Genomic DNA, 13,349 nt, shown 5'->3' with positions numbered 1-13,349 from the left:
GTCTAACTCAGCTGAAGCGACTTAGCGCTCACGTAGGCTGAATAATATTCCACTGTATGTATACACCACATTTAGTTTATCCATTCATGTGCAAATGGATGGTTAGGTTCCTTTATTTTAGCTATTGTGAATAATACTGCTATGAATTCAAGTATACAAATATTTCTGTGAGACTCTGCATGAAATTGTGGGGGGTATATACCCAGAAGTGGAACTGCTGGATCACAGTATAATTCTATTTTTATTTTTGAGGAAGCAATGAACTAGTTTCCAGAGCATCTGTACTATTTCCCTTTCCCACCAACAGAGCACAAGGGGTCCAATTTCTCCACACCCTCATCAACACTTGTCATGTTTTTTTTTTTGATAGCCATACTAATGAATCTGAGTTAGTGTCTCATGGTAGTTTTAACTGGCATTTCCCTGATTAGGGATATTAAGCATCTTTTCTTGATCTGGACACCTGTATATCTTACTTGGAAACATATCTACAATAGTATGTTGCTGCCTTTTGAACTGCCTACCCATGTCATTTTGCTCACAATGTTTGCTCCTAGTCTGATCCATTCTTCCTCACTCTTCAGTGTTTATCTCAATTTCTCCTTCATTAATAATTAAATGAAAACTTCATGCTTTGGAAACAAAGTGATATACACACACACTATATGTATACACACATAATGTATATATGTGTGTTTATATATACATATAAAAAATATACAATTTATGTATATGCTTAACTGTGCTCAGTAATGAATTAAGAAAATATGATTTAATCTGTGGCATGAAAAAGTTTATGATCTAGGTAAGTAAATGATTATATACATACATAAAAAAATTAAAATGGGGTATACATAATAGCATATTATGTATAATGTTATATAACATAGTATATATAGTATTAATGTGAATACTCAGATATTGTGATTTACAGCAAGAATACCTATTTATATATTTGGTCTTAATCCACACTTCTTGGCTCACAGTTCTAAACCCTAAACAATTAAAAGCAATGGGCCTCTTTTCCTGAAGAGAGGTGAAGGTGACTTTTGGGTGCCACCCAACGGTGGGGGCTGGTTGCCAGAAGAATCAAACCACAAATTAGAGGGCACTTTCAGTCCCACTCCTATCTCCAGGGAGGGGATAGCAACCAGAGGTTGAATCTGCTGCTAACAGCCAATGATTTAAGTCAATAATGACTATAAAATGATGTCTACATAGACTCAAAAGGACAATTTTTTGTCCCTTTCAGGAAGAGCTTCCATGGAGGGGAACCAAAATGCTACTACCTGCGACCATGCCCGAATCTCTTTGTTCAGGACCTCACCCAGTATATCTATCTCTTCATTTGGTTACTGACTCATATCCTTTAATACTCTCATAAAAAAAAAAAACAAAAACGGTACTCTAGTGAGTAAACAAACACATCTTCCTGAGTTCAGTGAGCCCTTCTAACAAATTAATCAAGTCCAAGAAACGGATCATGGCAAACTCTGATTTCTAGCCAGTTGGTCAAAAGTACTAGTTACAACCTGGACTCTTGACAAGAATCTGAGTTGGAAGGGGATGGCAGAACCTCCAATCTGTAGCCAGTCAGTCAGAAAACTACTTGAAACTGACCTGGCAACTGGCATCTGAAGTGAAGGGTGGTCTACAGGACTGAGCCCTTGACCAACAGAATCTGCTTCTACCTGAAGGTACATCATAGTGTCAGAACTGATCTGACTTTTAGGAAACTGCTGTCATTTGAGACTTGCTTGTTGGTTTGATGAAGCCTACAACTGCCCCGCCAACATACACACACACATACACACACTGGAATTGGGTCCAGGAACCCTTTACAAATAAGCTATACATATATAATAACATATGGTATACAGAGAATATACATAATACATGTAATATAATAACTATTTACTCTGATAATAAATTTCTTCATACCCTATCACATTTCTTTTATCAACTCAGTACTAAGCATAGCTAACTAATTACTAATTATTCAATCTTATAATAGCTATCAGTTCAGCCTCTCAGTCGTGTCTGATCTGTAACCCCATGGACTGCAGCACATCAGGCTTCCCTGTCCATCACCAACTCCTGGAGCTTGCTCAAACTCATGTCCATCAAGCCGGCGATGCCATTCAACCGTCTCATCCTCTGTATATATAATAGTTATAATTGTTATTAACTGAATAAACCTTTTAAAAGAAAACAAACTACTTTTCTTGCTACGACTCTTTCTTTCTAAAGGGAAGTTAAATTCAACTAAAATCAGATTTTAATCAAAGAAATGGAAGAAAATAAAGCTCTGAGTAAACTTAAAAGTTCAAACGTTTACAAAGTTTCTTCATCGAATGCAGTTATGAAAACCTTAGGAAATAAATCTTCATTACTGTGAGGAAACAGACCACAAAATCCTATTAAAATTAATATTACATTGTTTAAATTATGCCTCTGTGTGTGTGTGATGGCACCCATAATGTGGGACTTCTAAAATCTATTCAGAAGCCTGATGTGGACCATTGGCCTACTGTCAAAATAAACACTTAGGTAGGACTATGCAGGGAAAGGGTTCCAAAGAAGTGTTTAGGGCAGAGGTTTGTTGAAGAGAAGCAGCAAAACATAATGCTCCCCCTCCTAAAAATGAACTGCAAAAGGTACAGGGCAGTATGAGAGAAATACATCTTTTTTCTTACTTAACAATCATCACTGCTATTTTCCATAACCTTGAGTAAATCAAAAAGACCCACTAAGTGCTCACCTCTTTTGCTTAGAATGGAGCTAAAATATTAACTAATACATGAGCTCTACCCTTTATGAGCTCACAATCTAGCTCAAAAAAAATAGTGAAAAAATGTTTCAAATCTGACCAATATGCAACCTAAAGATACACAATAATTTTTAAGTCTTCTCTTTTAAAATTCTCATATAATCATGAGCAATGCTGGATCCTTTTGTACAGGAAGCAACAACCTTCCTGCCTGGATACTGCAACAATTATAAGTTTATGGTAACCCAAAGGACAGCGGGACCAGTCATCCAAGTGCTCTGAGGCAACCTAAGGGGTCTTCCACTAGAAAGGAAGGCAATTCAGTACTAACGTACACAGCACTGATGGCTGAAGATAGAAACTCTAAAGCTGGTCAAGGGAAATATTCTACCTTTCTGACAATGACAGATGAGGGAACAAAACAAAAAAATCCCACAAATCAGATGGACCGGCCAAAGGAGCAGAATTCACCTATGACTTCTGCTTCAGTCTAGACAAATTTGAACTTGTAGAGAAATCACACCAAAAAACGTTTTCTGAAACCATCAAAAGCTACAGGAACAAGTAGCTTTTAAGTTGAACAAGGTGTCCCTAAGCTGTACAAGGCACCCATTTAGTAAATAAAAAACAAAATAGTTATGTACTGAATATCAAAAGTAATCTTTATAGGAATGAAATGCATCCAAGTTAGATGCTATGTAAGGGTTCTGGACTCTTATTCCTTTTCTCTTGACTGATTTGCCATATGAATTATGAAATAATATGTCATATGTTTTCATCTTTAAAATGTAATGGTCTCCAAATTGAATGTCTCAACAACAACAAAAAAGATAAATATTTGAGGTGATGGATGAGAGAAATCCCTTCACAATGTATAGATAAAATCATGATGTACACTATTCAATGGTCTCCTAAATGACAAAGTCCCCTATTACAGCAGGAGTAAACGTTTTATCCCTGCTGTGCACCAACCTGTCCTTCCACTTACAGTTGTTGAGACAATTTGTTATATGTAACTTCTAAAAAGAGCTTTGTCCCTAACCTACCAACACATGGGATAATGGATCTAGACCTGAGATCAGGGCAGCAAAGGAGCCAGTGATTTACTCTTGTTGTTGTTGTTCAGTCACTCAGTCGTGTCCGACTCTTTTCAACTCCAGTACTCTGTATTTATTCTGTTTACCCTAACCTAGGCTTTGACACCCTACAACATACCTAATGCGGCCGATTATTATAAAAAGCAATTGTTTAACCAGCACATTGTCTTTTAAAACATGAACAACTAAACTGGTTCACATGCTAAATCAGGAAATGGGACAAATCAGACAGAGTCAAAGACTATGCCTCTCCCATGTCCAACCTAGATATCACTATCGTTCTTATTTTACTGGTTCCACTATAACCCTTATCTGAAAAAATTTGGTCTCACGTTGATGAAGTTGACAATTTTAGCCCCATATCTATCTCACTTAGGCAGCCACCTTAACTATGCAGAATTTCAGTTCAAAACAGGCAAGAAAAATACTTTCCAGAGTAATCAAAAGAATAAACACATAGAAATATTTTTCAAAGAGAAGTTTTCTGAAAGTTTCTCAAGCCGTGAATCAAAAACTACTTATTTTCATTGTAAACATAATTCCAACCATTTTGGTCTGGTCCTCAGTCCAAGAGAATTTTAAGAAGTGAAAAATATTATTGAGGCAGATACATATGTGACTGTGAAATTCTCAATAAAAAAGGAGAAATCCATAAAAAGTACAGTAGGGTTTAAAATAGCACACAAGTTAGTACACTAATTCACAAATAATTATAAACTAGGTAAAACATATTTACTCTGTCTTTAATTGCATTAATAAAATTAACCGAACAATTTGGAAAATAAGTCATGGAGTCATGGAGTTAAGACGCGGCAAAAGACTAGCAGGAAAAAGGACACTGAAACAAAGAGGTGAAAATTACGCTTTTCAAAAAATGTCATTAAAAGTAAAAATAAACTCTGACAAACATATATTTAAGAAGAAAAATATTAGTGGGCTACTTAATAAATTATTGATATTATTATAGTTATTTAAAAGGATAACATAATAGTCCAAGACCCTCTTCCCAAGGGAAATATTGGGGGGAAAACAATTACCAAATGAAGGCAGAGTGCTTTCCTATGTCATAGCTGATAATCCAACTTAAGCTACTCAAGAAAAAATATTTACCCATTTCTAGCTGCCAAATGAAGAGGTGTACAGCCCGAAATATCTTGATAGTTAGGATTTGCTCCTTTCTTTAAAAGCAGAACCAAGCATTCCACTGATCCACAACTAAAACAATATTAAAAACAGTTCAGATGCATTTAACATACAGCCATAGTTGACAAAGCTTAATTAAAAAACGAAAAGCTCTATTAAACACATTATTTAGGGGGTCCACACTGACCAACAATTTAACTCCTATTACAAAGAGTAAATTACCTCTACTTTCAAGATGGCACATTCTACTACAAAATCTATGAAGTATTTGAGAAATTCATATGAAACAAAATAAAGTAGCAGTAGCACATAAAAGAAAACATATAATACTCTCAACTTTTGGCCTTCCAGAAGCCAAATTTATATTGAAAAATCAATTTTATTTAGGGAAAGTTAGCACTACCTAAATCTTAAAAGGTGAGGTCAACAAACTGATTAGTTACACACTGGAACATTATGAATAAAAATCATTCTCACACCTAAGAAAAAAGTATAAAGCCAATAGCTTCACATTCAGTTAGCATATAAAATCTTACATTGGTGGTATAAAAGTAAAATGTTGATGAATGCACCCTCTTAAGTATATCCAGGAAAGATAAACCCCATGCCTAACCTCCTCTAATCTGATCTAGGACAAGCAAAAACATCAGATATGACTTGAGTCCAATCCCAAAATTAAAAAACTATCTTAGAGAAATGATGCAAGCGTGGCACACTATGGCCTCAATAAGACAAAGAACCACTCAGCTACCTGTTCTCATCTCTCTCCATAACTACTATGGAATCACACTGCTTCAAAGCTTACTGATCATTACTTTAGACCAGAGCTTAATCCAAAATATTTAGTCTTACTTTGCTGCAATGTGAAGCAAGCTTCTTTTCACACGTCCAAATGCATAATTGACATCAAACTTTGAATTTGATAGTAGTTCAGAAACAGACCTATGCAAAAAGAAGAATGTTTAAAAAAAAGTTTTTAAAAACATAATAACTCAAGTTAATAGCTCTTTAGTATTACCCTTACCAATTACGCAAAAGGTTTTGTCTCACATCAGCCAAAAAACAAGGCACTACTCTCTATGCAGAGCACGGCAGCCAGCGCAGCATCATCCAAACTTCAACTGCCCTCACCTATAAGCTGGTGCTGAAGGGCTCCTCATCTGCCGCTCTGACTATGTCACCTGCTCTGAGGACACCTAAGTTGGCTTCAGCTCCCACTAGATTCTTGAGAAACAATGACAGTAGGGCTGGCTGCTCCCTGTGCACAAAGTTGAGCCTATCTGTATTAATTTTGGCCAAATAAGAAAAATCAGACAAACATATTTTAATTATATCAGACAGGAATTTCAAAGCAAAAAAAAAAAAATCATTTATATTTTAAACTTGTTTCAAAATACAGTGCCTCTTTCTCCTCATAATACCAAACTACCTAATGGCTAACCATAGCAGAGCTGTCTGTTACAAGTTACACCTCATCACACAGCCAGACAACTGTATCTCACACAAGCCCTATAAAAGTGTCAATACTACATTAATAAAAAGAATATTTAAAGAAAAGAACTTCAAAATAGTAGAATATCAAGGAATAAGTTGTCCATCAGGCCTAAATTTCTGCTACAAAGGTCAGTAGTAACCTCTAACAGAAACCGTATTTTTTTCACTGTCAGTAACCAAGCAAAGAGTTATTTTAATTTCTGACTATTTGTTTAGAAAATCTCTAGAAAATCTCTTCACAACACTGTAAATCAACTATACGTCAAGAAAATATGTAAATTTTTTAAAAAATTAAAGAAAATCTCTAACCATAGATTATTATAGTTAATAAAGAACTTGGAAAATCCTGTTTCTTATTTCACAGACAGAAAATTATAACAGAGTTTAATAACTTGCCCCAGGTCATTATGTCCAAACTCTGTGTCCATGTTTATATATACAACATTTAGGTAAATTCATATTCTTAAAAAATATAAATTTCTGAAATATGCACTCACCTGTGTTGATCAGCCATTACCATTGGCATTAATGTATAAACAGCAGTTTCATTATCTAAGTATTAAAAAAAAAAAAACAGAGAAAGGAATTAATTTATCTCCTGTTTTTTCCAAAAGGCGATACGATGATTTTAAAGTTTTTTTGACTCTAAATAAAACGCTAAGAGAAGAGACGGAAGATAATCATGAACAGTGCAAAACACCAGAAGTATTACACATACTATTTGCAAAAATGTAGAATGTTTCATCATACCTACTAGTATTTTGGAGGAATTTTAAGTATATATGGATATCAAAGATATACATGCTAAAATAAATTTAAAACATTAAACATACATAATAGTTGCTTCGTATTAATACTGTAACAAAATAAATTTTTAGAAGTTTTTATAAAACAGCATTAAAGTCTAACTTTTACTTATTACTTAATTTACATTTTCATTTTTTATAGAATTCACAGAAATGATTCAAAAGAAGTTAAAAGTCAGTAATACCTACGATCTCATGTGATACTTTATGTAAATTTCAGCCAGTGTTTGCATTTACTTTTATATTACTAGTGGTCATTCCTCAATTCAATGCATTTTAGAGCTTCATGTTTTTTAATAAGTTATTTACAATGAATAACCCTGATACATCCCATTTAGTCCTTAAAAAATTAACAGCGGTGCTAAAATCAATGAGTTGAAGTTTGAGGAAAAAGAGTATTTGCATATCAAAACATCTCCCCCAAATACTAACTACAAAGGAAAAATAGTGAATTTACAGTGGAGAACGCAGCAGATATCACCTTAATCAACTCAAAAAGGGTAACATCACCAGAAATAATATATATCGATATTTCACAGTGCTTGAGTTTCCACTGAGAAGAGCATACCACTTTCACAGTATTCTTGCCAAAAATCTTTAATTTACTCATGGGAAAAATTAGACAAATCCAAATGAAGGAGAATTCCACAAAATACCTGATCAGTCCTCTTAAAAAAGTCTCAAGACCGTGAAAGATGAGGAAAACTTAGAATTATCATAGTTCAAGGGAGGCTAAAGAAACATGACACCAGGATGCAGCACGCTTGGGGCTGGTGGCATGGGGATGACCCAGAGAGATGTTACGGGGAGGGAGGTGGGAGGGGGGCTCATGTTTGGGAATGCATGTAAGAATTAAAGATTTTTAAATTAAATAAATAAATAAATAAATAAATGCAATGTCGTATTCTGGATTGGATCCCAAAATAGAAAAAAAGGCATTAGCAGGAAAACTCCTGATATTCTAATAAACATCTGTAATATCTCTAATAAATGTCTTAAATGCTAACAGCAATATACCAATATTAACTCCTTAGTTTTGATACTTGTACTTTGGTTGTATAAGATGTGAACATGAGGCGAAACTGGCTGGAGGGTATACAAGAACTGAGTAGTATTTACGCAACTTTTCTTTAAGTCTAAAATTACTTAAAAATGGAAAGTTATAAAAAAGGAGAAGGAAAAGTTATTAAAAGATTCCTAAGAGACGAGTCAACCAAATGTAATTAAGGTGTGGACTATGACTGGATGCTGATTCAAACAAACCAACTGTTAAGATATTTTTGAGAGGAGAAAACTGAATATGATGAACTGGATATCTGATGAGAATTAAAAATTACTGTTGTGTTGGCTCTATTAATGATATTGTGATTATGTTTGAAAAAATATTTAGAAATATATCTTGAAGTATTTATAAAACAAAAGTAACCATTTCTGCACATTTTTATTCATTATTTTAACTATTTTTGAGTATGGACATGAAGAACAATTTAATCCCAGGAAACTTCACAAGTCCAGAGTGCAGATGCAACAGTTCTTTCACTATAAAAATAAAGTTAATAACCAAGGAATCCTATTAATAACTAACAGCCAACATGTTTTAAACCATTATCTTCAAGGTACTATTCTAAACACTTCATATACAAATACATCATCTCTTTTATCCTAACGGGCACTTTATGAAGCAGGCACTAGTATTATCCCCATTTTGCAAATTAGAAAATTGAAGCACTAGTTATGCAATAAGTATGTGATGGTGGCGTTAAGTGGCTCAACTGGAATTCAAAGCTGGCTGATTCCAAAGCCCCCATTATAAAAATTTTACAGTGCACACAGTATACACTACATATAAATAACCAAAAGGTCTACGATACAGTACTTATTCTTGACATGTACAACAGAGTCTGTTTTACTCTTCTATTTCGATTTTTTCAAAATGTTAACTGCAATGACTAAATCATTCTCATTACGTATAAGGGAATCACCAACAGGAGTTGAAAAAACACTGGACTAAGCCTCCCTCAGCACGGCAACGCTCTCTCTCTCTTATAAAACACGTGCCCCCCAAAATTAAGACAATTTCAATTAAGCCATTCCATACTAAAGGAATAAACAGGAAATACCATTATTTGTGAATTTAAACTTATATAACAAGATAGTACACAATTTTAAGTGAACATCATAAGTTCACATGGGTTTATTTACAGTATTTAGATAAAATTTATAGATAGATCTTATTTTTCAGTCACACCTCACCTTATTAAAAAAATATAGCTTACATACACTAAAAGGTATGAAGACACAAATATAACCACAACTCTGATGCTAGAAGGAGACTCTCCAGCAAATACTAAGAAAATACTGCATAAAATTTGCTGTCAGGTGATTCCTTCTCCACACTCATGAAGAAATCTTGAAAATTAGGTATATAATGAAAGTTCAGAGTGATAAGATTAAACTTTCTCTCACTTAAGAGTGGTAAGACTAAACTTTCTCTCACTTTATTAGATACATTGGCCATTTTTATTAATAGTTTCAGAAAACTGTTTAAGGAAAACCTTAAAGACCAGAAAGCAGATTCACTATGCTATATTCAATTTCTCCTCAAACCATAAAATGGAGGAAGATGTTTTTTAATTGGTAATTGCACTCATCTCACATGCTAGTAAAGTAATGCTCAAAATTCTCCAAGCCAGGCTTCAGCAATATGTGAACCGTTAACTTCCAGATGTTCAAGCTGGTTTTAGGAAAGGCAGAGGAACCAGAGATCAAATTGCCAACATCCGCTGGATCATGGAAGAAGCAAGAGAATTCCAGAAAAACATCTATTTCTGCTTTATTGACTATGCCAAAGCCTTTGACTGTGTGGATCACAAGAAACTATGGAAAATTCTGAAAGAGATGGGTATACCAGACCACCTGACCTGCCTCTTGAGAAACCTATATGCAGGTCAGGAAGCAACAGTTAGAACTGGACATGGAACAAGACTGGTTCCAAATAGGAAAAGCAGTATGTCAAGGCTGTATATTGTCACCCTGCTTATTTAACTTATATGCAGAGTACATCATGAGAAATGCTGGGCTGGAAGAAACACAAGCTGGAATCAAGATTGCCAGGAGAAATATCAGTAACCTCAGATATGCAGATGACACCACCCTTATGGCAGAAAGTGAAGAGGAACTCAAAAGCCTCTTGATGAAAGTGAAAGAGGAGAGTGAAAAAGTTGGCTTAAAGCTTAACATTCAGAAAACGAAGATCATGGCATCTGGTCCCATCACTTCATGGCAAATAGATGGGGAAACAGTGGAAACAGTGTCAGACTTTATTTTTCTGGGCTCCAAAATCACTGCAGCTGGTGATTGCAGCCATGAAATTAAAAGACACTTACTCCTTGGAAGGAAGTTATGACCAACCTAGATAGCATATTCAAAAGCAGAGACATTACTTTGCCAACAAAGGTCCGTCTAGTCAAGGCTATGGTTTTTCCTGTGGTCATGTATGGATGTGAGAGTTGGACTGTGAAGAAAGCTGAGCACCGAAGAATTGGTGCTTTTGAACTGTGGTGTTGGAGAAGACTCTTGAGAGTCCCTTGGACTGCAAGGCAATCCAACCAGTCCATTCTAAAGGAGATCAGTCCTGGGTGTTCTTTGGAAGGAATGATGCTAAAGCTGAAACTCCAGTACTTTGGCCACCTCATTCGAAGAGCTGACTCACTGGAAAAGACTCTGATGCTGGGAGGGATTGGGGGCAGGAGAAGTGGACAACAGAGGATGAGACGGCTGGATGGCATCACTGACTCGATGGACATAAGTTTGCATGAACTCCAGGAGTTGGTGATGGACAGGGAGGCCTGGCGTGCTGCAATTCATTAGGTCACAAACAGTCTGACACAACTGAGCGACTGAACTGAACTGAATTATCCTAATCATCATTCAAGCATATACTCCAATGGGCTCAAGTTCTATTATTTTATTAAACAAATTACATTCATTGTAAATGCAGAAGTTTAAGGTTTTTTTTTCCACATAAACAAACGATATAAGCCAACTTTTTAAAGTGCACTGAGAATCTATATCCCTAAAATCATTGTTTTTCCTTACTTCCTATCTCACAAGATTCCTAATAATAGCACTCCATAATTAGCCCTAATAATCAGCACTTCATTATAGTGGGAATACTCAGGTTTTCATCATCTCAAGGGAACATAAATATGTCCTCTCAGTATCCAATTCAGTAAATATCTGCAGTTTAATCCTAAGTAACAAAGTTAGAGTGAAGTCTGAATAAAAACACCAACCTTAATAATTTATTCCAATCAAATGATTAATAACTGAATTCTAACAAGGCAAGATAAATATTTGATTATTTCCTAAGTTTAGTTAGATCTCAGAAATCCTGTTCAGCCCTTAAAATGTAAGCACAACAATCTGGATTTTTGTAACTGGAATGTAACACATACACACATATGCACGCACACATGCACGAGCGTACTTGAAAGAGCCAATTTCAAAGAATTAAAAAAGATTCATCAGAATTTGGGGATAAATTAAAACAAGATGAGCAAACTCATTATAATCAAAGAAAAACAAATGTAAGCAACTTGCAGAAAAGTTTTATTTTTCATTAGTCTAGTGTCCAGGGGCTGTCAGACTGTCAGTGGAACTTTCTGTTTCAGAGAATAACTTGAGAGACTGATACTTAGTCTTTAAAATGTTGATATAATTAGATCTATATTCTTCTATGTAATAATCCTAAGGAAATAATTATAAAGGCAGACTAAGACTTAAAAATCAAAGATGTTCCTCATAAAATCTATTATAAAAAATTAGATTCAATGTTTGTTACATATTATCATCTGAAAGCCTGAAAAATCATAAGCATGTTTAAAGACATAAAAAGCGTTGTGCTTTCTAAAAGCAGAACAAAAGACTATATGCAGTATGATTTTAATTTGGTAGAGAAAGAAATAATAATAGAAAGAACTCAAGAGAATACTAGGCATTGTTTATTACTGGGTGAGAAATAATAATTTTTTTTCTTTCAAGATTTTCTACAATGAAAACATATTATCTTTAAAACCAGGAAATATTCTCCAAGTATTCTAAGTCACATTTATGTTAAAGAAAAAAAATGGAGATTTAAGCTGAGCAATACAAATTGCTGTGTCAATGAAACTACACGCGCAGCAGCAGACACCGAAAAACCTGACTGTGAGAAATGAGTAAGCACTTAAAAAATGGACTCAAAGTGGAAACAAAACAGAGAAAGAGTTAAGCTGAAGGCAAAAGTCTTGTTCCTAACATCAAGATTATTTCAGTCTGTTACTTTATACGAGCAAAGTACCAAGTACAAACGTACTTTTCAGAAACAGTCAACTCAAATTATGTTGTTCTGAATCACAGGTACAAACAAGGGAAAATCTTTTCAGGAAAATCATCCCTAGGTTCCCAGTCCACATTTCTCTGTTGACTCTGTGCCAAGGTCTCCTTCCCTAACTTAAAAATCATTGTTCCAGCAGCAATTCAAAGAAAGTTTCCGGGCGGGGGCGGTGGCGGATATAAACTAATACAATGCATTAAAAAGAAAAACAAATCACCAGCCATAACTGCTACCCTTTCTCTCAGTTGCGCGTACACAATCAAAAGCCTGTAAGAGGCAGCACGGCTCTCACCCACTACCACTAAACCGTTCATGAGGCTGCAAACAAAACGGCTTTTTCACCTCTTTTATTACTTGTGTGTTACCTATCCTGAAGGAACTTAACTAAAAATTACTAAACGACAAGGATCATGCCTTACTCCTTTGTAGAAGCACAGTAGCCCCAACCTGTCTGAAGTGGATATGCATATTAAAGTGTATACATGTAAACAAACAAGCACTTCAAGTACACGTTTGACATTTGACCTCCTTTTATTTATCTGCTTATTATAAAAATAAAATGGCGCTCTACATGTTGAAAAGGAAAAGACCGCTTAATTACCCCCAGCAGCTTAAAGTAAACGATACTACCTGGGTTGGGACTGGGGGGATCTCTCTACCCT

The 13,349-nt window shown here is 35.0% G+C and overlaps 1 protein-coding gene across 5 annotated transcripts in view; it reads right to left on the bottom strand.

Annotated features, from left to right (window-relative positions):
• HACE1 (HECT domain and ankyrin repeat containing E3 ubiquitin protein ligase 1) overlaps positions 1-13,349 on the bottom strand; it is a 107,145-nt gene that overhangs the window by 93,085 nt on the left and 711 nt on the right. For all 5 annotated transcript variants that reach the window (XM_069599198.1, XM_069599201.1, XM_069599199.1 and 2 more), the window contains exons 2-4: positions 7,002-7,056; positions 5,863-5,952; positions 4,978-5,082 (exon numbers count right to left, since the gene is read on the bottom strand). In XM_069599198.1, the coding sequence (XP_069455299.1) occupies positions 4,978-5,082; positions 5,863-5,952; positions 7,002-7,056 (250 nt within the window). The remainder of the gene's footprint in view (positions 1-4,977; positions 5,083-5,862; positions 5,953-7,001; positions 7,057-13,349) is intronic.

This window comes from Ovis canadensis, chromosome 8 (assembly GCF_042477335.2).
Source record: "Ovis canadensis isolate MfBH-ARS-UI-01 breed Bighorn chromosome 8, ARS-UI_OviCan_v2, whole genome shotgun sequence".
In the NCBI taxonomy this organism is placed as follows: domain Eukaryota; kingdom Metazoa; phylum Chordata; class Mammalia; order Artiodactyla; family Bovidae; genus Ovis; species Ovis canadensis.
Note: the sequence above shows the minus strand (reverse complement) of the source record. Positions and strands in the feature narration are given on the sequence as shown.